This window comes from Hippichthys cyanospilos, chromosome 15, assembly GCF_059441005.1.
Source record: "Hippichthys cyanospilos isolate Australia breed blue-spotted pipefish chromosome 15, RoL_Hcya_1.0, whole genome shotgun sequence".
Classification (NCBI taxonomy): Eukaryota; Metazoa; Chordata; class Actinopteri; order Syngnathiformes; family Syngnathidae; genus Hippichthys; species Hippichthys cyanospilos.
In genome coordinates, this window is record NC_142383.1 from 17,637,030 (window position 1) to 17,663,498 (window position 26,469).

The window sequence follows — 26,469 nt, forward strand, 5'->3', positions numbered from 1 at the left end:
AGGAATTAATTTGGGATTCGATATGTACGGTTTGAGTAAACAGTAATGCAAAGAAACGGGAGCCTACATATGTGATATAAACATGCGCTGCATATTTGAAAAACATTGGCTCGATTACCGCTCGGTTCTACTCAAATGAAATTTGTCCTACTGGAATTGCCTTAGATCACGTGTTAAAGTTCGGTTCTACTTTAATGAAAAAAAATCCACTGGTATTGCCGTAGTCCATGTGCTACAGCTTTCTCTATTAGGTATCTTGGTTGAATAAAGGCTTTCGTCCAGTTTCGAAACGGAAATTTTCGAAGCAACCGAGTATCCATCGCTAATTCGTTGCGATCCTAAACGAATTTGCATGTTTGTGCGTTGTTCAATTTGGCTCATTGAGCTTAGCTTAGCCTAGCTTGGTTTAGCTTGCTAACCGCTAACAAAGTAGACGCGTTTGTTGGCTCAGCAGACATCAAGTGAGAAGCCAAAAGCGTAGTACACATCCAGTGAAATGAGAAGAACCAAAGTCGAGTTGGAAGAGGTGCTTTGTGAAGCCCAAGAGGAGATGGAACGACAAGAAGGTCGACTGCTGGACAAGCTTTGCATGCAGTCTCGAGTTGTCTTACGCCGATTAGGTTCGTCACTTTACCCAGTCACGACTTTTCAACAAACTTCCCGTGCATGTTTTCATGATCATGAAATTAATTATCCTCCTGAATATAAAATGCTTTTTTTTTTAATTTACCGTATGTTTTACAAAAAAATCATGGAATGTAATAAATATTTTTCAGAGATCTTGCTTCATAATACCTTCTCAAAAGCCCCCAAATGAAATACAAACAGCTAAGTCATAACAAACTTCCTTTTCTGTGTCTTGTGTCCCGCAGACGTGAGTCAAGAATATTTCAGTCCTGAACAGCAGGAGCCAGAGTTTCTTGACATCAAAGTGGAGGAATCTGAGTCCCCTGATCTCAAAAAGGAGGAGCGGCTGCTACCCTGCGTGAAAGAGGAGGACAATTTCTCAGACTTGCCGGTGACTGGTGTCCGTGTGAAGAGTGAAGATGAAGGACAGTATCAGCAGAACAAGGGGGCGGAGCATCCACGCAACATCTCCAGTCAATACGCGACAAGAGAATTGAATGGTGAGCATGGCGGAGGATCGCAAGCAGATGAGCAGTTAGCTTTATTGTCAGATGGTGACAAGACAACGTCGTACTCTTCTCCCGATGGTGAACAGTCAGAAGATCCACTGACACATCACGCTGACAGCAAACATTGGAAATGTTCTCAATGTGGGAAAACTTTTCACTCCAAGTCCAATTTGAAAAGACATATGATCTGCCACACCGGGGAGAAACCTTTCGCCTGTTCGGTGTGTGGTCGAAAATTTTCTCAAGCTGCAGCATTAAGACCACACACAAGAATCCACAATGGTGAGAAGCCTTTCGCCTGTTCGGTGTGTGGTCGAAAATTTTCTCAAGCTGCAGCATTAGGACCACACATAAGAATCCACAGTGGTGAGAAGCCTTTTGCCTGTTCGGTTTGTGGTCAAAGGTTCACTAGAAAGGAGCACCTAAAGGACCACACAAGAATCCATAGTGGTGAGAAACCTTTTGCCTGTTTGGTTTGTGGTCAAAGATTTTCTCAAAGGCGAAGTTTAAAAACTCACACAAGAACCCACACTGGTGAGAAACCTTTTGCTTGTTCAGTGTGTGGTCAAAGGTTTTCTCAGAAAATAAGCTTGACACGTCACATCCAAAATTTAATTCGGCAATCTCAACCAGACACACAAGAACACACACACAGCTGAGAAACCTTCTCCATGTTCAGTTTGTGGGCAAAGATTTTCTACAAGGAGAAACTTGACACCCGCGCTGACGGGATAGCTTTTGCCGTTTTGAGATTTTTTTCGTTGTCACCCCTTGAAGTAATGAATAATCAGTGTACTTGTGTATTTGTTTATTTTATTCTCATTTTTACTTTATTTTGAATTGGGTTTAAATTGAAAATGTGTCTATTTTGAAAATATCACATCAACCTGCCAAATTGAAATTCATTCATTCATTTCTGTAGTCACATGAATTTAGCTGACTGCCATAAAGTGTAAATGCCTATTAATAGGCAATGGGATTATTATTTCTACGTAAATGTATTGTTGTCTTTTTTAATATTGAAGGTACTTAGAATGACATGGATTGTAAATAGGGATGGACAAGTATTTACTTTTAATACCAAAGATTGTGGCCTTTTTCCATATATATTTTATTTATTTTAAGTCGGAGGCGCACCTTCGGCTCGCTGCATCCGTGTGTGTGACTACACTGGAAAAAAATACAACTGTTTTTTTTTAAATGTTATTTTAAGTTCAAATAGTTTACAAAAGTTGGTATCTTCCGTTACAGAGATTGTTGGATTTTTTTGTTATGCCTTTGAATATTGTAATTGTGCGCTGTGTAAATAAAGTTGCCTTGCCTATCATTCCAAATGTGTTCCTTTTTTTTCCCGTTTCAGTATTATGGCAATTTTGGATCTTTGGAAAGACATGAAAATATAAACTGTACTTCATTCCAACGTTTTAGATAGATTTCCTCTTTTGAAATCAACTTAAAAGATGGTGCCTATTTTTAATATTGATTGTATTTACACTGACTTGTCTAATATTTCTTGACGCCTTGGCCCGGTTTAAAACCCTAATTCGAAACCCTAACACCCTATCTTGCAAGCTTTGCCCCAACCCCAGCAGGCATTTCAGTACGATCGCATCATATCTGTTTAACATTTTAGTTTGAAAGCAAGCGAGTACTATTGACATCAGTTATTTTGTATGTATGCGTACTTGAAGGGTCATCATTGAGTTCAGCGCATAAAAATCCGAGCAAGAGATGTGAATTCTAATTCACAATTCTGTCAAATTGCTCCTCGTCAGGGGTTCAAGTCCTGATAGTTCCATTCTATTTATTTTATTTTCATCATTTCAATTTTGCTGTGTTTTCAATTTCTCGCTGACAATTGGCAGTTGAAAAGGAGCCACTTTGTTTCGCGTGTTTATCGAGTATTGTTTCAACTTCATGTAGTGGGCGTAATTTTGTTTTTTCTCTTTCGATTGAAAAGTGATGGGATATTTAATTTCTGAAATAATCATCATTTGTAATTCACCCAAACAAGTGAACAACAACAAACAAATCGTCCGAGTAAAACACAACCCTTATTCGCAACCGTTTTCTTCTTCCTAATCAGTGACAACTGTCATTGGCTAAGAAACCTCCGTAGAATCTGTCTGGCCATCGGCTTACTTCCGGTTCCGGTTAGTAAAAAAAAAAAAACACTGCCCCCAAGTGGTTGGAAGCACAAAGAGTCGTAGTACATTCAAAACGACCCCAAATCAAAAAAAGAAAACATGGTCTTAACTTGAAAATATTGAATTAATCCATGAAAGCTAATACTGTATTCTGAATACGATCAATTTAAAAACTTTCAGTCGTTATTACCTGAAAGTATTACCTTCAAGTAATTTTATGAAATAAGTAAATAGGTAAAAATAAGTAAATCAATAAAATAAGTCATTCCATTATTGTTGCTTGACTCAATAATTAAGTGGAATTCATTACATAATGTAAAGAATTATTCCAGTTTAACCAGCAAAAATATTTTGTTATGTAAGCCTTTGGAGCAAAGTATATCATTTTCGCACCTTCTCAGAGATTTAAAATTGTCATAATACTGAAAATGAAAAACACTTTAAATACATTTGTAATGATAGGCAATGTAACTTTATTTACACAGTGCTCAACTGCAAATACAACATTTAAGACCCTTAAAAAATAAAACAAAGCATTGCTTAAACAAAACATACTAATATTTTTGAAACTCTTTGAATTTAATGAACAATTTGAACATAGACCGCTGTTGTATCATTTTGTTCAGTGTAGCAGCACACCTCGAGATGTAGCAAGCAATAAAGTGTACAAGAAAGATGTGCTTTCCTTTAACACAACCGTACCAAAAATGACATCATATACAACTTCACTGATCATCGCGCAGTTCAGACTCCCCCTTTTTTTTTTTCAATTAAACCACAATTTGAACAATCCAACGGTTACTCACCTGTGTGTGTGCTTGTGTGTTTTCTTAAGTGACTACTTTGATGAAATCGTTTACCATAAACCGAACAAGCAAAAGGTTTCTCACCGGCGTGGATTCTTTTGTGTTGTTTCAACTGTGCAGATTTAGAAAATCTTTTACCACACACTGAACAGGCAAAAGGTTTCTCCTCAGTGTGGTTACTGCTGTGTAGAACCATGTTTTCCTTTCTTGAAAACCTTTGACCACAAACCAAACAGGCAAAAGGTTTCTCACCAGTGTGGGTTCTGTTGTGTACTTTTAAGGTCTTCTGAAGAGAAAATCTTTTACCACAAACTGAACAGGCAAAAGGTTTCTCACCGGTGTGGATTCTTGTGTGTTCTTTCAATTTGTCCTCCCGAGAAAATGTTTGCCCACAAACCGAACAGGCAAAAGGTTTCTCACCAGTGTGGGTTCCTGAGTGTCGTCTTAAATTACTCTTTCTAGAAAATCTTTCACCACAAACCAAACAGACAAAAGGTTTCTCACCAGTGTGGCACATCGTATGTCTTTTCAAATGAGACTTGGCGCCAAATGTCTTCCCACAGTGAGAACAGTTCCATTTTTTGTTAATAGTGTGACGTGTCATCTCACCTTCCCACTCTTCATTGTCATCAGTGTGAGAAGAGTGTGACGTTGTTTCTTCACCGTCTGACATTGGCGCTAACTGGCCGTCTGCTTGTGATTCTTCGCCATGCTTGCCATAAATGTCTCTTGTCACGTGTTGACTGGATATGTCACTTGGAGGCTCCGCCCCCCTATGTTCCTCATACTGTCCTTCATCTTCTGGCTTCACACAGACACCAGTCACTGGATATTCTGTGAAATCATCCTCTTCTTTCATGCAGGGTGGCAGCTGCTGCACTTTTTTTCCACTAGGGGGCTTCGACTCCTCCTTTTTGATGTAAAAAAATTCCGATTCCTTCAATTCAGGACCAAAATATTCTTGACTCACGTCTGAGGAACACAAGACACACTTTGGTCAGTAAAGTCAGTCTGATGCAATTTATCTGTTTGTATTTCATATTTAGGATCGTCAGAGTCTAAAATAATTTTGACAAAACAGACACCAGATGTCACCATCAGATGCACGCAATCAACATTTTGGTATGTCAACAATGTAATTTCCACAGTAGCCAGATAAGATGTTGTTCAGAATAAAAGCAGGGAGTTGATTATAAAAAAATGTAGTGGCTGAGTAAAACGACAAACCTAATCGGCGTAACACAACGCGAGCCTGCATGCAAAGCTTGACCAGCAGTTGACTTTCTTGTCGCTCCTCCTCCAACTTGACTTTGGTCCTTCTCATTTCACTGGATGTTTACAACGCTTTTCGCTCTCACGTGATGTCTGCTGAGCTAACAGACGAGTTTGTTGTTAGCGGCTAGCAAGCTAAGCTAAACAAAGCTAACAAGCCTGAGTTGAATTGACCGCACACAAACATGAAACATTTGTATGTGATTGCAATAAAATAGCTATGTATACTCGGCTGTTTCGAAACTTTGCTCGAAGTTTACGACACTTTCCGGTTGCACTTGATACCCGTTGTGTCCACAAACTTGGCTGCTTTGTTAGCGGCTAGCAAGCTAAGCTAAGCAAAACAACACCACACGTTTCAAGTCAGAGATGACTTGAAACTAAGACGAAGGTGCGAAATTTGTGTTCGATTGCAATACAGCAGCGATTGAACTTTCAGTTCGAATCCAGGACCAAATGTTTCGCTTTAATCCGTGTGCCTTCGTAAAATGGAAAGAAGAAACTGGTTCAGGAGAAGCGCTGCCAAGCGTCGTGTACGGAAAGTCCGCTTAGACAAATTTCATTTGACAACTACAGTACAAGATCTATGACTGAACTACGACGTTTTATATAGGTAAACTTTCTTTTCATGTTGATCTGCTTTGTTTGGAAAATGGTCTTCGTGAACACCAATGATGGTTCTATTCGTCAATGAAACACATCTGTTAGCTATACTGACACAAAACATACATGTAAAATATTATACCGTCCCCTTATCTTAAAAATATAAAGATTAAAATAGAATACATATTATTTTTCTTCAATTGAAAAATAATCTTGTTTGGAATTGATACATAATCTTGTTTGGGTGTTTATCGAGAGCTCGTCCCACTAAATTTGTTCAAGTGGACTTGCCGTAGGCAATGCTGCGCTTCGCTAGAATCCATCCGCGTTACAACTGTTTTCGTCCTGAATTCCAACAGAAACTTTCGAAACAACTGAGTAGCCATCACATTTTGACTGCCATCGAATGCGAATTTTGCATGTTTATGTGTGTTTCAAGGCAACACAGCCTCGTTGAAACCTCTCTGTGTTGCCTAGCCCAGTTTAGCTTAGCTTGCTAACTGCTAACAAGACAGACGCCTTTGTTGGCCCAGCAGACATCAAGTGAGAGCGCAAAGTGTTGTGAAAATCGAGTGAAAGTGTGCGCAAGAATGAAGGAGGAGATCGAAGAGGAACTCTGTGCAACCCAAGTCGAATACGAGCGACAAGAAGATCGACTGCTGGACAAGCTTCGCATGCAGCCTCGAGTTGTATTACGTCGATTAGGTTTGTCGCTTTGCTCAGTCACTGCTTCATAATACTGATTTTCCTTTTCTTTGATAATGTTGCCATCTGACATCTCTAAATGTGAAATGTACAACAGCAACGTAACAAGAGACTGACTTTATTCAACCATGTGTCTTCTTGTGTCCCACAGACTTGAGTGAAACTTGTCTCGATCCCGAGTGGCAGGAGCCAAAGTTGCCTGGCTTTAAAAAGGAGGAGTTAGAGCCCAATAGTGGCAAAGGGGACGAGCAGCTGCATGGCCCCAAGGCCAATAAAGAGGAGGACCTGCCACCATACATAAAAGAGGAGGAAGATGTCTCAGAGTTGCCAGTGACTGGTGTCCTTTTGAAGACTGAAGGTGAAGGAGGTCTGGATGAAGAGAAGAAAGAGGCGGAGCCTCTAAGCGCCAGTCAACACGTGACAAAAGAAATTGATGGCAAGCACGCCGGAGAATCACATGCGGATGGCTGGTTAGCTCCAATGTCAGATGGTGACGACACAACGTCACACTCTTCTCTTACTGATGTCGATGATAATGAGTGTGAAAGTGAGATGTCGCATCACACTGACAGCAAACGTTGGAAATGTTCTCAGTGTGGGAAAAACTTTGGCTACAAGTCAGACTTGAAAAGACATATGATCTGCCACACCGGTGAGAAACCTTTTGTCTGTTCGGTTTGTGGTCAAAGATTTTCGAGAAAGGATTGCTTGAGAGAACACACAAGAACCCATACTGGTGAGAAACCTTTCGCCTGTTTGGTTTGTGGTAAAAGATTTTCTCTTAGTTACTACTTAAAAGAACACACAAGAAGCCACACTGGTGAGAAACCTTATGCCTGTTTGATTTGTGGTCAAAGGTTTTCTCGACAGGGAAACATAATACGGCATGCACGTACCCACACTGGTGAGAAACCTTTCGCCTGTTCAGTTTGTGGGCAAAGATTTAAACAAAATAGTGACCTGAGACAACACACAAGAATCCACACTGGTGAGAAACCTTTTGCCTGTTCGGTGTGTGGTCAAACATTTTCTCAAAACGGAAACTTGAGACGACACGCGCAAACCCACGTCGGTGAGACACCTTTTCCCACTTCAGTTTGTGATCAAAGATTTTCTCAGGATACCAGCATGACGGACCAAACAAGAACGCGCGCTGGTGAGAGACCGTTTGCCTGTTTAGTTTGTGGTAGAAGATTTTACACAAACAATAAACTGAAACATCACACACAAACCCACACAGATGAGAAACCTTTCCCTTGTTCAGTGTGTGGTAAAGGATTTTTACAAGCTGCACATTTAGAACAGCACACAAGAATCCATAATGGTGAGAAACCTTTTGCCTGTACAATTTGTGGTAAAAAATTTACTCAAAAGACAAGCATGAAAAACCATACAAGAACTCACACTGGTGAAAAACCATTTGCCTGTTTGGTTTGTGGTAAAAGATTTTCTGAAAGTGGAAACTTGAGTCGACACACAAGAACCCACACTGGCGAGAAACCTTTTGCTTGTTCGGTTTGCGGTCAAAGATTCCCAAGTATTTATCAAGAAAAAAGGCACAAGTGCGCCGTTGAGAAAAGCAGTGATCAGTGATGTAACTTTTACAGTCATGTTAAAAGAGATGGCAAATTATCTATTTTCATTGTCAACCTTTGAAGTAATGAATACTTTTTGTGTATTTTGTTTATTTCTTCACATTTCCTGCCTTATTTTGAATTGTCTTTATATTGACAATGTGACATCAACCTGCCAATCGGCTACAGATTAATTTATACCTGTATATATTTACAGGTATATCCCATTAAATATTCCCCCAAGAACACAAATAGTAGAAAAAAAAGTAAATAAAAGAACAGCAACAACTGAGAATGGTGTAAATAATTATGGAAGCGGGATGAGTAGTCCTATGGGAAATTCGCAATTATGGTTAAAAATTGGATGATTCATTGAGATCAAATACTTGATTGTGCAAAATTACAATATAATACATCCAAGGCTTTATGTTGAAAAGTCCCAAAATTGTGACTGGAAAAATGTGAGAGTTAAATTTTTTTTTTTTTTCATTGAAATATTAAAGATAATTACAATGACAGGAATTGTAAATAGTAATGGGTGAGTGTTTACTTTTAATGCAAGAAATGGTGTCCTTTTTTTCATGTTCATTTATTCACTAAATCGCAGGTGCAAGCTCTGCTTGCTCCATCCTGAAAAACAGCTGTTATTTGTTTAATGCTTTTTTTTATCATTTAAAAATTATTCGTGTGTTTTGTTTCGTCGATTCTTAGTTTTTTGTAATGCTTTTGAATGTTCTATTTGTGATTGTGCAATGTGTTAATAAAGTTTCATTGCCCATCATTCCAAATGTATTTACAGTACTTTCAGTTTTAAGACCATTTTAAATCTCTGAGAAAAAATGAAAATATATGTTTAATCCCAAGCTGTACAAAAACGATTTTTTCCCGGGTTGAACTGAGAGAATGTTCCAATTTAATAATTTGCAATTAGGAGAAGCAACAATGACTGGAATGCTTTGGTTGACTACCATTACTTGAATTAACTTCAAGCTCCTCTTCCAACATAAATTTGATTCTTGCACACATTTTCATTCAATGTTCACTCAACGTATGTGGTTTTGAAAACACGAAGTCACCTTTTAATTACCAAACGAACATTTATATGTACCTTAAACACTATACTCTTAAAAGTGTTAACTTGTCGATTATTTGAAAAAAAGAGAAGCCCGAAGTCTACGGCATGTCCGTTGAGTCAAATCTCATATAACGCGCGAGCAAAGATAAATATTTAACGCGTATCGCTATTCCTCACACTAATTCCAACCTGAATGATTTAGGCTGCAATGTATACTACTAAAAGTTAATAAATGTCGGCTTTATTTACACTCGCGGTTTGCCAAAGGGCTAGGCCCACTGGGCAGCGAATCACACTAAATTTGACCCTTTCGGACTTGCCGTAGTCTGTGCGTCGCGTTTCGATAGAACTCTTTCGAGTTATGCGAACATTTTGGCCCGGAATTCCGACGGAAAGCTTCTAAGATGTTGATTAGCCATCCCAACTGTATTGCTATCAAGTACTGTACAAACGTTGCGTGTTTCCGTGCGTTTCAAGTCAACTCAGGCGCGTTGAAACCTCTCGGCCCTGCTTAGGCTAGTTAGCTTAGCTCAACTGGCGTCTTTGTTGGCTCAGCAGACATCAAGCGAGAGCGAAAAGCGTGGCAATCATCGAGTGGAAGTGAATGCAAGAATGAAAAAGAAGATCGAAGAGAAACTTTGTGCAGCCCAAGATGAGAACTTGCGACAAGAAGATCGATTGCTAGACAAGCGATTAGGTTTGTCGCTTTGCTCAGTCACTATTCTTCAACAATATTTAACTGCTTATTTTGAACAGAAACTTACCTGAGCACGTTCACTTTCTCATTGTTGAAAGATGGCATGTACCACGACGTAGCTGAAACAATTTAATCCAGACAGAGGAACAAATGTTAATCGCAGAAGTGGTAAAGGTTCGCCTCTTCCACACTGATTGCATGACACACTATATGCACCTATATGCAATTATTCTAACATTAACATATTGTTCAACATGACTTTTTGTATGCCTCATCTTTACATTTTGCCCCAGACTGTTCTTTTCCGATCTTGCAGTTTTTTTGGCGAATTTGTTGAAAAAAAAAACCCCTCCACATTCAGAATAAAAATGCGATGCATTGCATTACTTTCTTGTGTCCTACAGACTCGAGTAAAACATATCTTGATCCCGAGTTGCAGGAGCCAAAGTCGCATCGCATTAAAAAGGAGGAGTTAGAGCCCCCTGGTGGCAAGGAGGCGGAGCAGCAGCTGCAGTGCCCCAACATCAATAAAGAGGAGATGCTGCCATCATGCATAAAAGAGGAGGGAGATGTTTCAGAATTGCCGATGACCGATGTCCTTTTGAAGACTGAAGCTGAAGGAGGTCTAGATGAAGAGAACAAAGAGGCGGAGCCCCCGAGCTCCAGTCAACACGTAGTAACAGGTATTGAAGTCAAGCACGGCGGAGGATCACAAGGAGACGGCCAGTTTGCTCCAATGTCAGATGATGACGACACAGCGTCACACTCTTCTCATACTGAGGATGTTGAGGATGAAGAGTGTGAGGTTGAGATTCCATGTCACACTGACAGCAACCCTTGGAAATGTCCTGTGTGTGGGAAAACCTTTGGCTACGAGAACCATTTGAAAAAACACATGATGTGCCACACTGGTGAGAAACCTTTCACCTGTTCAGTTTGTGGTAAAAGATTTTCTAGAAAGGGTTGCATGAGAAAACACATAAGAACCCACACTGGTGAGAAACCTTTCGGCTGTTTGGTTTGTGGGAAAAGATTTTTACAAAATAGTGACTTGAGAAGACATACACAAACCCACACCGGTGAGAAGCCTTTTACCTGTTCAGGTAGTGGTCAAACATTTTTGCAAAACTCAAACTTGAGTAAACACACACAAACCAACACTGGTGAGAAACCGTTTGGCTGTTTGGTTTGTGGTAAAAGATTTTCTAGTAATTCCAACTTAAAAGCACACACAAGAATCCACAGTGGTGAGAAACCGTTTGCCTGTTCAGTTTGTGGTCAAAGATTCTCTCAAAGGGGAAGCTTGAATCGTCACACAAGAACACACACTGGTGAGACACCTTTTGCCTGTTCAGTATGTGGTCAAAGATTTTCTCAAAGGGAAAGATTGAGTCGTCACACAATAACCCACACTGGTGAGACACCTTTTGCCTGTTCTGTGTGTGGTAAAGGATTTTCTAAAGCTGCACCTTTAAAACGACACACAAGAACCCACACTGGTGAGAAACCTTTTGCCTGTTCAATTTGTGGTAAAAAATTTTCAATGAATGAACACTTAATTCGTCACACAAGAACCCACACAGGTGAGAAGCCTTTTGTCTGTTCTGTGTGTGGTAAAGGATTTTCTCAAGCTGCACAATTAAGACGACACACAGTAACCCATACTGGAGAGAAACCTTTCGCCTGTTCAGTGTGTGGTAAAGGATTTGCCGAAGCTGTATGTGTTAGACGACACACAAGAACCCACACTGGTGAGAAACCTTTTCCCTGTTCAATTTGTGGTCAAAGATTTTCTTCGAACGGAAACTTGAGTCGTCACACTATAACCCACACTGGTGAGAAACCTTTTACCTGTTTGGTATGCGGTAAAGGATTTTCTCAAGCTGTATACTTAAGACAACACACAAGAACCCACAATGGTGAGAAACCTTATGTCTGCACGGTGTGTGGTGAAGGATTTACTCAAGCTATATATCTAAGACGACACGCAAGAACCCACACTGGTGAGAAACCATTTGCCTGTTCGATTTGTGGTCAAAAATTCCAAACTGAGTCTCTCGCAAAGAAACACAAGTGTGTGGTTGAGAATAGCCATGATCAGTGAAGATCTATAAGGTGTCACAAGGAAGTAGATATTGTAATTGCAAGTCTTGTTTTCGTGAGATTTTAAAGGAATTTTCTATATTGGCAAATCGGGTCTTTCTTAAAATAAAACTTCATTGTCATTGTTTTGGGGGAAATTCTCTGTATAAAAAGTACTCGTACTGCCCTCTGGAAAAATGTGGTATCCAACATTCCTGAATGTTAATAAACCTACCTACTTTTTATTCATTCTACATTCGTGTTTGATTTAGCTTGTGTTCCGTGTACTTTCTTAAACATTCTTTCGTCAGCACCTGTTCAAAAACAGAAAGTAATATGTACCATTCCTGGTTTGTTCATACTCTTATATTTTGTCAATGCAAACCTAAATTATTATTAAACAAATTCAATTTCTGACGTGTGAAACTGATGATCTGTTGTCGTAATTTTCATTCGCGTGTTGGTGATATGTAGTTTGTCCAAGTTGACTTGCCGTCGACTACGGGGCAAGGCTAGTCCTTGCCAGGCCTCCTTGCATCTTCCCATTTCACTCGCTTTTCTCTAGACTATTCACACAGCCCTCATCGTATGTTTATGCTGGCACTCATTTTTTTTTTTACACTTTCGTGTATGGTACGCTTCTCGGCTTTGCTAAGCATATCCTAACTTAGCCTGCGAGTCTCCAAACACGATCGTCACATTGGATCAGCAGTTATCAAGTGAGCAAGAATGAGCGTGAAAATCGAAGAGGAGCTCCGTGAAGCAAAAGAAGAGAAGGAGCGACAAGAAGGTCGGCCTCTGGACAAGCTTCGTAAGCAGCATTCACTTATGTTCAACATTTCTGCTTCGATATGCATCCATTCTCTACGCCACGGTGTCAAACTCGAGGCCCGGGGGCCAGATCCGGCCCGCCACATCATTTCACTCGGCCCGCGAAAGATGCAATATTTCCATGCAACTCAAAGACAACCTTCCACCACTGAAAAAACAAAATCTGACCTCGAAAATATCTGAGTAATTCGTCACAGCCAACATTCAGGCTTCGATCAATTTAAAAACTTTCGATTAGTGTATACTGAAAGTTTTACCGAAAAGTAATGTTATTTAACCAAAGCATTCCTGTTAGTGTTGCTTGTACTAATTACACATAATTAAGTTGGATTCACCAATGCAAAGAATAAGAGTCATTTTCTTCTAAACCTTTGGTATAATTTCATATAATTTGAGAGATTTAAATTGCATAATACAGTACTGAAATTAAAAAAATATATATTTTAAATAAAATACGATGAATACCTTTGCAATGACAGGCAACCCAACTTTATTTACACAGTGCACAACAAAAGCATAACATGTAAAAGCATTTAAAAAATCATTTGAATGAAACATATTTTTAAACTATTTGAATAATAAAAAAAAGAACAAATAACAGCCATTGTCTCATTTTCCTCAGCTAGCCGCATATTGCACCTGTGAATAAAATAAACGTTGAAAAAGGCCACAATTTTTTATTTTAAAAGTCAATACTCACCCATTGTGTTGTTTTATATATATAAAATCATTGCCTAATAAATAGGCAGGCAGCAAAATTTATCTAGAACCCCTTGGCAGGTTATGTCACATTTTTAACATAGTCAAAATTTAAAATAATGTAAGAAAAGTTGAGCAAAACGCACAGCAGGTTCACGAACGATTCATCACTTCAGTGATCAGCAGAAAAAAAATGTGCACTACAAAGACTACGAAAACCTTAGTTACATCATATAGTTTCACTGATCACTGCTTTTCTCATTAGCACACTTGTGCCTTTTTGCTAGATCCTCAGTTTGAAATCTTTGACCACGAAACGAACAAGCAAAAGGTTTCTCACCAGTGTGGATTCTTGTGTGTCGTCTCAGGCCTCCCTGTCTAGAAAACCTTTGACCGCAAACCAAACAGGCAAAAGGCTTCTCACCAGTGTGTTTTCTTATATGTTCTATCATGAGAATCTTTCAATCTTTCAAGGCTTCTCGCCAGTGTGGGTTATTGTGTGTTGTCTTAAATGTGTGGCTTGAGAAAATGCTTTACCACACACCGAGCAGGCAAAAGGTTTTTCGCCGGTGTGGGATCTTGTGTGTTGTAACAAGGCTCTATTTGAAGAAAACCTTTTACCACAAACCGAACAGGCAAAAGGTTTCTCACCAGTGTGGGTTCTTGTGTGTTGCTTCAAATTACTGTGTTGGTTAAATCTTTGATCACAAACCGAACAGGCATAAGGTTTCTCACCTGAGTGGGTTCTTGTGTGTACTTTTAAATTGTGTTTAAGAGAAAACCTTTGACCACAAACTGAACAGGCAAAAGCTTTTTCACCAGTGTGGATTCTTGTGTGATGTTTTAAGGTTCCGTTTGTAGAAAATCTTTTACCACAAACCGAACAGGCAAAAGCTTTTTCGCCAGTGTGGATTCTTGTGTGACGTTTTAAGGTTCCGTTTAAAGAAAATCTTTTACCACAAACCGAACAGGCAAAAGCTTTTTCGCCAGTGTGGGTTTGTGCGTGTTGTCTCAAGTTATTGTTTGTATAAAATCTTTTACCACAAACCAAACAGGCAAAAGGTCTCTCACCAGTGTGGGTCCTTGCATGTATAGTTAAGTATTGCTTTGAAGATATTTTTTTACCACACACAGAACAGACAAAAGGTTTCTTCCCAGTGTGGGTTTTTGTATGTTTTATCATGCAAGACTTCAGAGAAAATCTTTTATCACAAACTGAACAGGCAAAAGGTTTCTCGCCAGTGTGGGTTTGTGTGTGCTGTTTTAAGTTTCCCTTCGTAGTAAAACTTTGATCACAAAGCAAACATCCAAAAGGTTTCTCACCAGTGTGGGTTCTTGCATGTATAGTTAAGTATTGCTTTGAAGATAATTTTTTGCCACAAACCGAGCAGGCGCAAGGTTTCTCACCAGTGTGTGTTCTTGTGTGTTCTTTCATGCAATCCTTTCTGGAAAACCTTTTACCACAAACCAAACAGGCAAAAGGTTTCTCACCAGTGTGGCACAGCATATGTTTTTTCAAATTGTGCTTGTAGCCAAACGTTTTCCCACACACAGAACATTTCCAACGCTTGCTGTCAGTGTTACTTGTCATCTCAGCCTCCCACTCTTGATCATCGACATCAGTATGAGAAGAGCGTGACGTTGTATCTTCACCATCTGACATTGGAGCTAACCAGCCGTCTGCTTGCGATCCTCCTCCGTGCTTACCATCAATTTCTGTTGTCACGTGTCGATGGGAGCTCGGAGGCTCCGCCTCTCTCTTCTCTTCATCTGGACCTCCTTCAGCTTCAGTCTTCCAAAGGACACCGGTCACTGGCATCTCTGAGACATCGCCCTCCTCTTTCATGCATGGTAGCAGCTGCTCTTCGTTATTGATGTTGGGATGCTGCAGCTCCTCCTCCTCTTTGCCACCAGGGAGCTCCAACTCCTCCTCTTTAACGCCAGGCAACTTTGGCTCCTGCCACGCAGGACCAAGCTCTTTTTCACTCACTGTGGGACACAAGACAACATGGTTTAGTTAAGGCATGTATGTATATCACATTTAGGGTTGCCAGATTATCCGTGTGAGCCAAGGAAAGAAAAACCAGTTCTGGGAGAGCATCCAAACCCCACGCGGGAAGGCCGGAAAGGCTGGAAGCTTTGAAAATGGATGCATGTTTACTGTTGGAGCATAAATATTGTTGGCACCTCACTTTTACTGAAAGTACATTATAACAATGATAAAAAAATAATTAAAAAACAAACAAACATTTTATAGAGATTATTTATCCTTGCTTTAGACCTGAAAGATCTGCCTTAGAAAATCAGAGTCACCAGGGGTGATACACACAGTCCACATTCAGGCATGTCAAAATTGTGAGAGCCAACGTGCCCACAAAAGATGCTTTTCAAAATGAATGAACACAAGGTTGTAGAAAAGTAGTGACTAAGCAAAGTGACATACCTAATCTGCGTAAGACAACGCGAGGCTGCATGTGACGCCTGTCCAGCAGTCGATCTTCTTGCAGTTCCTTCTCTTGGGTTCCACAAAGCTCCTCTTTCAACTTGACTTTGCTTCTTAGCATTTTCACTGGATGTTTATTACGCTTTGCGCTCTCACTTGATGTCTGTTGAGCCAACAAACGCGTCTGCTTTGTTAGCGGATAGCAAGCTAAGCTAAACTTAGATAAGCAATGCCGAGATGTTTCAACGAGCCTGAGTTGACCTGAACCGCGCACAAACATGCAAAGTTTGTATTTGATGGCAGTAAAGTAGCGATTGCTACTCGGTCGCTTGGAAACTTTCAGTTCGAATTTAGGACGAACGTGTTGGTTTAACCCGAATATATTCAAGAAAAGCGCTGCAACGCGTAAACTACAGCAAGTCCAATTGGACAAACGTAATGTGAACCCTATTGAATTTAAACTCACAAATATATATGAATTAATTAATTTGACGGTTTATTCACCACGTAAGTATCACATCTTATAATAAATCCTCAAGAAAACCCGAGTATTGCTGCACATGATTTTATTAAATAAACTAAATAACTTCTGTGAGATCAATTTTTACACGCGCTTGGTATTGAGACAAAGTATGTCCTAATGGAGTTGCCATAGACCGCTGGTTTGAGAGCAACTCCGAATAGGCAACTTTGCGTTTCTCGTAAACTATTCATCCTGAATTTGAATTGAAAATACTCAAATCATTGACACTCATCCTCCATCGCTAGTGTATAGCAGTCACCTCGCGTTTTCCATCGTCGTATAAAAACCTTCAAATTGTGTAACCCACATTGTAAATAATTATTTGAGTTTAACATGTTAAATATGACCTTATATAAATGATACACTAAAATGACAAAAATACTGTCAATGATCCAGGAGGTCGTTCGTTTGATGACATCATCTCTTCCCGACTAAGGCTAAAGTCTGCAAAAGTGAAAGGTAGAGAAGCATCTTTGGATGTAACTGTAATCCGAAATTCAAAACTACTTCAAACACGTCATAATGATCGGCAAGTCAACTTTATTTACACAGTGCAAAATCACAAATGCATTTAAATGCATAAAAAAGAAAACAATCGAACGAACAAACAATCGAATAAATGAAACGTACAACTATTTTGAACCCATTCCAGTCTGAAAAACACAGTGAACAAATGACATCTATTTGACATTTCTTTTTATCAAATCACAGCATGTAGCAAGAAGAGGGCGCGTCTGCAATTTGGTGAATAAAAAATATGTTGAAACAGGCCAGATTTTATTGCAACTATGTTTAGAATCTTTGAACATGAACGGAGTAGGCAAAAGGTTTTTAACTGGTGTGTGTTCTTGCGTGTCTTTTCAGGTCACCTCGTCTCGAAAACCTGTGTCCACAAACCAAACAGGCATAAGGTTTCTCACCCGTATGGATTCGTGTGTGTACTTTCAGGTTGTCCTTACTTGTAAACCTTTGACCACAAACCATACAAGCAAAAGGTTTCTCACCAGTGTGGGTTCTTGTGTGAGATTTTAAGTGTTTATTCAGAGAGAACCTTTGACCACAAACGGAACAGGCAAAAGGTTTTTCACCAGTGTGGGTTCTTGTGTGTTTTCTCAAGTCACTATCTTGCGTAAATCTTCGCCCACAAAATGAACAGGTATAAGGTTTCTCACCAGTGTGGGTTCTTGTGTGTTTTTTCAAGTAATACTTTTGCATAAATGTTCGCCCACAAACTGAACAGGCAAAAGGTTTCTCACCAGTGTGGGTTCTTGCGTGTTTTGTCAAGTCACTATTTCGCTTAAAACTTCGCCCACAAAATAAACACGCAAAAGGTCTCTCACCACTGTGGGTTGTTGTGTGATTTTTCAAGCAACTTCTTTGCTTAAATTTTTGCCCACAAACGGAACACGCAAAAGGTCTCTCACCAGTGTGGATTCTTGCATGTACTTTTAGGGTTTCCTCTATCGAAAAGCTTTGTTCACAAACCAAACACGTAAAAGGTTTCTCACCAGTGTGGGTTCTTGCGTGGTTTTTCAAGTGAATACCTTGCATAAATCTTCGGCCACAAACCGAACAGGCAAAAGGTCTCTCGCCAGTGTGGCACATCATATGTCTTTTCAAAATGAACTTGGAGCTAAAGTTTTTCCCGCACTGAGAACATTTCCATCGCTTGCCAACAGTGTGACTTGCCATCTCACCTTCCCTCTCATCATCATTGACATTGGTATGAGAAGGGTGTGTCATTGTGTCTTCGCCGTCTGAAATTGGAGCTTGCCAGCTGTTTGCTTGCGATCCTCCACCGTGCTTACCTTTTATTTCTGTTGTCACGTGTTGGCTGCAGCTAAGAGGCTCCGCCTCTTCCTTCTCTTCATCTAGACCTCCTTCACCTTCAGTCTTCCAAAGGACAACAGTCACTGGCATCTCTGAGACATCTCCCTCTTCTTTTATGCATGGTGGAGGCTGCTCCTCTTCCTTGATGTTGGGGTGCTGCAGCAGATCCTCCTTTTTGCCACTAGGGGGCGCTAACTCCCCCTCTTTAACGCCAGGAAACTTTGGCTCCCGACACTGGGGATCCAGACATTTTTCACTCACGTCTATGGGACACAAAACATGTTTTAGTTACGTCATTTTGCTGTGACTTTGCTTTTCGCATACTATATTTATGTTTACCAGATGGCCTGTGTGAGTGAAACACACAAAAACCTTAATTATGACGAAAGAACTCGATGATCCCATAGGAAGACACTGCTCATATACTTGTGAACAAATCTTCATTTATGATGGTTTTTCCTTTTTTTAAAAAAAATTCCAAGTAGCTTGAGAGACCACATATACAAATGAAAATAAATAAAAAATGTAATGAGTCACGCAATGTACACACAGCACCCTGTTTGATGTTTACTGAGCAAACAATGCTGACCAGGCTGGCACAAATGAAGCTAATTGGTTTTTACTATCATACAGTGGACCAAGACTTTTCCAGTTCGTCCCACTTGAAAATAGATTTTACTCCATGTGGCCCCCGATCTAAAATTAGATGGAAACTTGCTCTCAAGGCTTTAGCAACCCATCTCTATGGTTTTATATTCATGTAGTAGTTAGACCAAAAATATACAAAAAAAAATTAATCGTTGCAAGGTCGGCATCTCTCGGAAGAAAAAAAAACAAGCTTGTTTGAATGGAATGATGACTGATTTCACTTTTTGTTAACTTACAAAATGGATGCGTGTTTACTATTGGAGCATAAAAATTGTTGGCGCCTCGCATTTAATGAAAGCAAAATACAACAATAAAGACGAAATGCTGTTCGTAATGAACAAACACAGGAAGGTTGTTGAAAAGTAGCGAATGAGCAAAGTGACAAACCTAATCTGCATAACACAACACGAGGTTGCATGCAAAGCTTGTCCAACAGTCGACCTTCTTGTCGCTCCTGCTCCTGTTGGGTTCCACAAAGCTCCGATTTAAACTTGTCTTTGGCTCTTGCGCACATTTTAACTTGCTGTTTATTACACTTTGCGATCTCACTTGATGTTTGCTGAGCAAACAGAGGCGTCTGCTTTGTAGGCGGCTAGCAAGCTAAACTTTGAGAAAATAAGCTAAACTAAACAAAGCTAAGCTAAAAAAAAAAAAAGCTAAGCTAAGCTAAAAAAAGCCAATGACGTTTCAACGGACCTGATTTGACAAACGTGCAAAATTGTGTATTTGATTGCAATAAAGTAGCGGTGGATACTCAGTCACTCTGAAACTTTCAGTTCGAATTTAGGACTAAAGTGTTCCTTTAGCCGGAATGGAATCAGGACCAGCGCTAGTAACTACGGCAAGCCCATTCGGACAAACTTTGTGAATCCAACACAAGCGAATATTGACCATCGTTTAAAAATGAACGCCTTTGCTTTAACCACGTTATTCCAAATGTAAATATTACATCTTATATAAAATCCTTAAAGAAAATCGATTATTCCCTGCAGCTATTTACAGTCCAATTGAGGCATAATTCGTCCAAGTGGACTTGCCGTAGGCCGCATGTTTAGAAGTTTAGGATGTTATGCTGCTTGATGAGTAGTGGATTAAGTGCTGTATGTACAGTATGCATGTATGTTAATATTTGTTCTTCTTTGTCTGTATTTGCAGACCACGATTATTAACTGTGCTGGATGGAGCAACTGTCCGTATTCTCTAACTGGAGCATATACAGTACATCCAGATTTTGCCACTCTAAAAAGAGCAAGCTGGAGACGTCATAATCATACCTGAACCTCGCAGTTTATGATCTTCTCCTTTTTTAAATATGATAGCCAATTCAACTTTATTTACACAGTGCACAATTACAAATGCATTTAAAACCACAAAAAATACAAACAAACAATCGATTAAATGAAACACAACTATTTCTAACCCATTTGCGTCTTAAAAACGCAGTGAACAAATGACATCTATTTGACATTTCTTTTTATCACATCACAGCATGTAGTAAGGGTGCATCTGCAATTTAGTGAATAAAATAGTGAATTAAAAAATATGTTGAAAAAGGCCAGATTTGCTTGCAACTATGCTCGAGATACTCAGTTTGGAATCTTTGACCATAAACGGAGCAGGCAAAAGGTTTCTCACCACTGTGGGTTTCCCTTTGACCACAAATCAAACAAGCATATGGTTTCTCACCAGTGTGAGTTCTTTTGTGTGCTTTTTTTAGATAAAATATTTGACCACAAACAGGACAGGCTAAATGTTTTTAACCGGTGTGTGTTCTGGTGTGTTTTTTCAGGTCACCTCGTCTAGAACACCTGTGTCCGCAAACCAAACAGGCAAAAGGTTTCTCACCAGTGTGAGTTCTTGTGTGTACTTTTAGGTTTTCCCTTCTCGAAAACCCTTTTCCACAAACCAAACAAGTAAAAGGTGTCTCACCAGTGTGGCTTCTTGTGTGTACTTTTAGGTTTTCTTTACTTGTAAACCTTTGACCACAAACAAAACAAGCAAAAGGTTTCTCACCAGTGTGGGTTCTTGTGTGAGCTTTTAAGTGTTTTTTCAGAGAAAACCTCTGACCACAAACGGAACAGGTAAAAGGTTTTTCACCAGTGTGGGTTCTTGCGTGTTTTCTCAAGTCACTATTTTGCTTAAATCTTCGCCCACAAAATGAACAGGTATAAGGTTTCTCACCAGTGTGGGTTCTTGTGTGTTTTTTCAAGTCACTATTTTGCTTAAATCTTCCCCCACAAACTGAACAGGCAAAAGGTTTCTCACCAGTGTGGGTTCTTGTGTGTACTTTAAGGGTTTCCTTTCTCGAAAACTTTTGTTCACAAACCAAACATGTAAAAGGTTTCTCACCAGTGTGGCATCTGGTGTGTACTTTTAGGGCTTCCTTTCTAGTAAACTTTTGACCACAAACGGAACAGGTAAAAGGTTTCTCACCAGTGTGGATTTTTGTGTGTCGCGTCAGGTCTACCTGTCTAGGAAATCTCTGACCACAAACGGAGCAGGCAAAAGTTTTCTCACCGGTGTGGGTTCGTGTGTGTACTTTTAGGGTTTCCTTTCTCAAAAACTTTTGTTCACAAACAGAACATGTAAAAAGTTTCTCACCAGTGTGGCTTCTTTTGTGTACTTTGAGAGCTTCCTTTCTCGTGAACATTTGACCACAAACGGAACAGGTAAAACGTTTCTCACTGGTGTGGATTTTTGTGTGTCGTGTCAGGTCTACCTGTCGAGGAAATCTCTGACCACAAACAGAGCAGGCAAAAGGTTTCTCACCAGTGTGGATTCTGGTGTGTATGCTCAAGTAATGATTTTGCTGAAATCTTTGCCCACAAACCAAACAAGCAAAAGGTTTCTCACCAGTGTGGCACATGATATGTCTTTTCAAAAGGAACTTGGAGACAAAGTTTTTCCCACACTGAGGACATTTCCAACGCTTGCCAATAGTGTGACGTGTCATCTCACCCACCCACTCGTTATCATCGACATCGGTATGAGAAGAGTGTGTCATTGTGTCTTCACCATCTGACATTGGAGCTTGCCAGCTGTTTGCCTGTGATCCTCCACCGTGCTTGCCATTTATTTCCGTTTTCACATGTTGACTGGAACGAGGAGGCTCCACCTCTTTTTTCTCTTCATCTACACCTCCTTCACCTTCAGTCTTCAAAAGGACACCTGTCACTGGCAAGTCTGTGAAATCTCCCTCCTCTTTTATGCATGGGGGCAGATGCTCCTCTTTCTTGATGTTGGGGTATTGCAGAAGATCCTCCTTTTTGCCACGAGGGGGCTCTAACTCCTCCTTTTTAACACCAGCCAACTTTGGCTCCTGCCTTTCAGGACCAAGATATTTTTCACTCACATCTGTGGGACACAAGACACATACGGTTGAGTGAAGTCTGTTGTGACTTTGCTGTTTGTTATTCATATTGAGGCTTGTCAGATGGCCCATGTGAGCAAAACAAAGAATAAACAATTATGGAAGGCCGCTATAAAATATGCATTACCTTACGTGAATAATTCAGTGAAACAGATGGTAAATTCATGAATAGGATTTGATACTCAGGAGGATATCCAATTTCATGATTCTAAAACTCTGGCAGCCCATATAAAAACGGCTTGATCCAAACTGTCATTATGCCACTGAAAACCGTCTGCCAAACAGTTCAAATATGTTAAATTACTATGATCCCATAGGAAGACACTTTATTCTGATCATAAATTTGCGAACAGATCTTCATGATGGTTTTTCTTTCCTTTTTTTTAATTACTGAATAGCTTGAAACGCCAGTCATAAAAATGAAATAAATAAATAACGGGGCCAGCCATTCTGCCTGACATTCTTTGAACCAATAACAGTTAATACAAATGAACTATTTTATGTTTGTTTTTTGTTTTTCTCAATTGCAAATGACATGATTTTTGGCACGTTTGCAAGTTCTTACCAAAAATCACAAACATTGAACACATTGAAGACCAAAACAAATGAGGGAAAGTTCTAACAAAACACCTTTGAGCAGATAAAACATTTCTAACTTCATTAGCGAGATTCTATATTATCCATCCATTATCTAGCTGCTTATCTTCAAAAGGGTCGCAGGCTTGTTGGTGCCTATCCCAACTGGCTTCAGGCAGTAGGCGGGGACACCCTGAACTGGTTGCCAGCCAATTGCAGGGCACAGAGAGACGAACAACCCTTCACGCACCCAATCACACCCAGGGCAATTTAGCATGTCTGATATTTATTTGAATTTATCTTTGATTTGCATGTAGGTGATAGCGCTATGTTGTATTTGTAGAAACGCTGCCATCCAATGGTCACAGTTGTCACTACAGTGCTCGATTGGTTTATATTATGTAATAGTGCTGGTATTGCTTCTTAAAAGTGTATTGTGATATATTGCGATACCACAGAGGCGTATGGCGATCCATGTAGTGATATATTGGGTAATGTTTGGAAAAAAACAGAAATGATGGCCTATATATTGATTATTGACAAAAAGAACCAGAAGGAATTATTAGAATGGACAAATTCTATTTATTCGTTTAGAGAAGCCACACATTGACATCTATGATCACACATTAAGTATTCTTTAAAAAAACAAAAACATTTATTTCTTCAAGCATGCCCTTGACTGTGTTAATATGTCCTCAGGAGTTGAGAATACTTTTTCAGATAACGGTGACAGTGCTCTTCAACCATCAACGAAACGTAAACCGTGACGTCTAAATGCACTAAAAATACGTTTTTGTAAGCAATCACAGGTAAACAAAGCTTTAATGTTCCGCCATTTTGAAAAATGATGCCGACCAATAGCGGACCAGCATTCTAGTGATGTCATCATAAAGTTTCACTGATCACCGCTTTTCTCATTCGCGCACTTGTGCGCCTTTGCTAGATCCACAGTTTGGAATGTTTGACCACAAAGTGAACAAACAGAAGGTTTCTCACCACTGTGGGTTTTTGTGTGTCGTCTCAGGCTTCCCGGTCTAGTGAACCTTTGACCACAAACCAAACAGGCAAAAGGCTTCTCACCAGTGTGGGTCTTTGTGTGTTGTCTTAAAAGTGTGGCTTGAGAAAATGCTTTACCACACACCGAGCAGGCAAAAGGTTTCTCGCTGGTGTGGGATCTTGTGTGTTGTTTCAAGGCTCCATTTGAAGAAAACCTTTTACTACAAACTGAACAGGCAAAAGGTTTCTCACCACTGTGGGTTTTTGTGTGTCGTCTCATGCTTCCCTGTCTAGTGAACCTTTTACCACAAATCAAACAGGCAAAAGGCTTCTCACCAGTGTGGGTCTTTGTGTGTTGTCTTAAATGTTCAGCTTGAGAAAATCCTTTACTACAAATCGAGCAGACAAAAGGTTTCTCGCCGTTGTGGGATTTTGTGTGTTTAATCAAGTTTCCATTTAAGGAAAACCTTTTACCACAAACCGAACAGGCAAAAGGTTTTTCGCCAGTGTGGGTTCTTATGTGTTGCCTCAAATAGCCATTTTGAGAAAACCTTTGGCCACAAACCGAACAGGCAAAAGGTTTCTCGCCAGAGTGGGTTCTTATGTGTACTTTTAAGTTGTACCTGAGGGAAAACCTTTGACCGCAAACCGAACAGGGAAAAGCTTTTTCACCAGTGTGGATTCTTGTGTGACGTTTCAAGCTTCCGTTGATAGAGAATCTTTTACCGCAAACCGAACAGGCAAAAGCTTTTTCGTCGGTGTGGATTTGTGCATGTTGTCTCAAGTTATTGTTGGTATAAAATATTTTACCACAAACCAAACAGGGAAAAGGTCTCTCACCAGTGTGAGTCCTTGCATGTATAGTTAAGTAGTTCTTTGAAGATATTTTTTTACCACACACCAAACAGATATAAGGTTTCTCACCACTGTGGGTTTTTGTGTGTGTTATCATGCTAGACTTCTGAGAAAATTTTTTATCACAAACTGAACAGGCAAAAGGTTTCTCACCAGTGTGGCTTTTTATGTGTTCTCTCATGCAATCTTTTCTAGAAAACCTTTTACCACAAACCGAACAGACAAAAGGTTTCTCACCAGTGTGGCACATCATATGTCTTTTCAAAAAGGACTCGGCGCCAAACCTTCTCCCACACTGAGAACATTTCCAACGCTTGTTGTCACCCTCCCACTCTTCATCATCGACATCAGTGCGGGAAAAGTGTGATGTTGTGTCGTCACCATCCGACATTGGAGCTAACCAGCCGTTCTTGCTATTTATTTCTGTTGTCAAGTGTTGACTGGAGCTAGGAAGCTCCGCCTCTTCCTTCTCTTCATCTAGACCTCCTTCACCTTCAGTCTTCAAAAGGACACCAGTCACTGGCAAGTCTGTGAAATCTCCCTCCTCTTTTATGCATGGGGGCAGATGCTCCTCTTTCTTGATGTTGGGGTGCTGCAACAGATCCTCCTCTTTGCCACTAGGGGGCTCTAACTCCTCCTGTTTAACGCCAGGCAACTTTTGCTCCTGCCATTCAGGACCAAGATATGTTTCACTCACGTCTGTGGGACAAAAGACAAAAATGTTTAGTTAAGGTAGTCTGTTGTGACTGATTTTAGGCTTGTCGTATGGCCAAGAATTCAAAAAAAATATTTATTAAATCACATAAATATTAAAGCAATACAGACAGTGAATTCATAAATGAGATTTCATACTCAGGGGGATATTCAATTGAATGCTTCTGTAACCCAGGCACCCTAGCAAGCAGAGTGCTCATCAATGTCGCTCAGCAATATTTACAGATTTTGCAACTCGGAGCACACATGTGCATCATAAAACGCCTCGTCGATTTGGGCAATAATCTAAGACATTAAATGTATTTTTGTGAAAGGATCAGATGCTGTTCGAAATGAATTAACACAGGGAGGCTGTTTAAAAGTAGTGAATGAACAAAGTGACAAACCTGATCTGCGTAACGCAACTCGAGGTTGCATGCAAAGCTTGTCCAAAAGTCGACTTCCTTGTCGCTGCATTTCCTCTTGGGTGCCACATTGCTCTTCTTCCAACTTGACTTTGGTTCTCAGCATTTTCACTGGATGTTTCCCACGCTTTGCGCTCTCACTTGATGACCGCTGAGCCAACAAACGCGCCACGTTGTTAGCAGCTAACAAGCTAAGCTAAGCTCAACTAAACAAGGCCGCGAAGTTTCAACGAACCCGAGTTGACTTGAACCGCACACAAACCTGCAAAATTTGTATTCGATTGCAGTAAAGTAGCGATGGAAACTCAATCGCTTCAAAACCTTTCAGTTTAAATTCAGAACGACAGTGTTTAACCCGAATCAATTCATCAGGAAAAGCTCTGCAACGCGTAGACTACAGCAAGTCCACTTGGACAAACTTAGTGCGATCAGAAGCCGAGCGCTATATTGAGCTGACATATAGAAACAAATTAATTTGCTTTT

The 26,469-nt window shown here is 40.0% G+C and overlaps 4 protein-coding genes and 1 pseudogene across 7 annotated transcripts; 2 read left to right on the forward strand and 3 right to left on the reverse strand.

Annotated features, from left to right (window-relative positions):
- Positions 1–38: 38 nt before the first annotated feature.
- On the forward strand, positions 39–8,410 carry LOC148412022 (uncharacterized). The gene is made up of 4 exons (XM_088435490.1): positions 39–620; positions 873–1,792; positions 6,480–6,669; positions 6,821–8,410. Exons 1-4 carry the CDS (start codon positions 497–499, stop codon positions 8,260–8,262), a joined length of 2,676 nt encoding a protein of 891 aa, XP_088291616.1. The 5' UTR covers positions 39–496; the 3' UTR covers positions 8,263–8,410.
- On the reverse strand, positions 3,739–5,903 carry LOC148412023 (uncharacterized). Its single transcript, XM_088434608.1, has 2 exons — positions 5,317–5,903; positions 3,739–5,061 (listed from the first exon to the last, which is right to left on the reverse strand). Exons 1-2 carry the CDS (start codon positions 5,411–5,413, stop codon positions 4,082–4,084), a joined length of 1,077 nt encoding a protein of 358 aa, XP_088290734.1. The 5' UTR covers positions 5,414–5,903; the 3' UTR covers positions 3,739–4,081.
- A 1,232-nt stretch (positions 8,411–9,642) lies between the features above and the next one.
- LOC148412024 (uncharacterized) lies at positions 9,643–11,803 on the forward strand (annotated as a pseudogene). The gene is made up of 2 exons (XR_015867917.1): positions 9,643–10,015; positions 10,420–11,803. The product of XR_015867917.1 is annotated as an uncharacterized LOC148412024 (transcript).
- A 1,882-nt stretch (positions 11,804–13,685) lies between these two features.
- LOC148412025 (uncharacterized) lies at positions 13,686–16,288 on the reverse strand. Its single transcript, XM_088434525.1, has 4 exons — positions 16,071–16,288; positions 15,082–15,616; positions 14,242–14,829; positions 13,686–14,014 (listed from the first exon to the last, which is right to left on the reverse strand). Exons 1-4 carry the CDS (start codon positions 16,189–16,191, stop codon positions 13,867–13,869), a joined length of 1,392 nt encoding a protein of 463 aa, XP_088290651.1. The 5' UTR covers positions 16,192–16,288; the 3' UTR covers positions 13,686–13,866.
- Positions 16,289–17,116: 828 nt separating this feature from the next.
- On the reverse strand, positions 17,117–26,360 carry LOC148412026 (uncharacterized). Of its 3 annotated transcripts, XM_088434504.1 has the most exons (5): positions 25,969–26,360; positions 25,106–25,567; positions 21,673–22,425; positions 18,402–18,686; positions 17,117–17,476 (listed from the first exon to the last, which is right to left on the reverse strand). In XM_088434504.1, the coding sequence occupies exons 1-5, from the start codon at positions 26,090–26,092 to the stop codon at positions 17,454–17,456; spliced, it is 1,647 nt and encodes a 548-aa protein (XP_088290630.1). In that variant the 5' UTR covers positions 26,093–26,360; the 3' UTR covers positions 17,117–17,453. The 3 variants fall into 3 exon arrangements, with proteins under 3 accessions (XP_088290630.1, XP_088290628.1, XP_088290629.1); XM_088434502.1 differs by having other exon boundaries at positions 17,117–18,686; XM_088434503.1 differs by lacking the exons at positions 17,117–17,476; positions 18,402–18,686 and having other exon boundaries at positions 20,421–22,425.
- Positions 26,361–26,469: the final 109 nt, after the last annotated feature.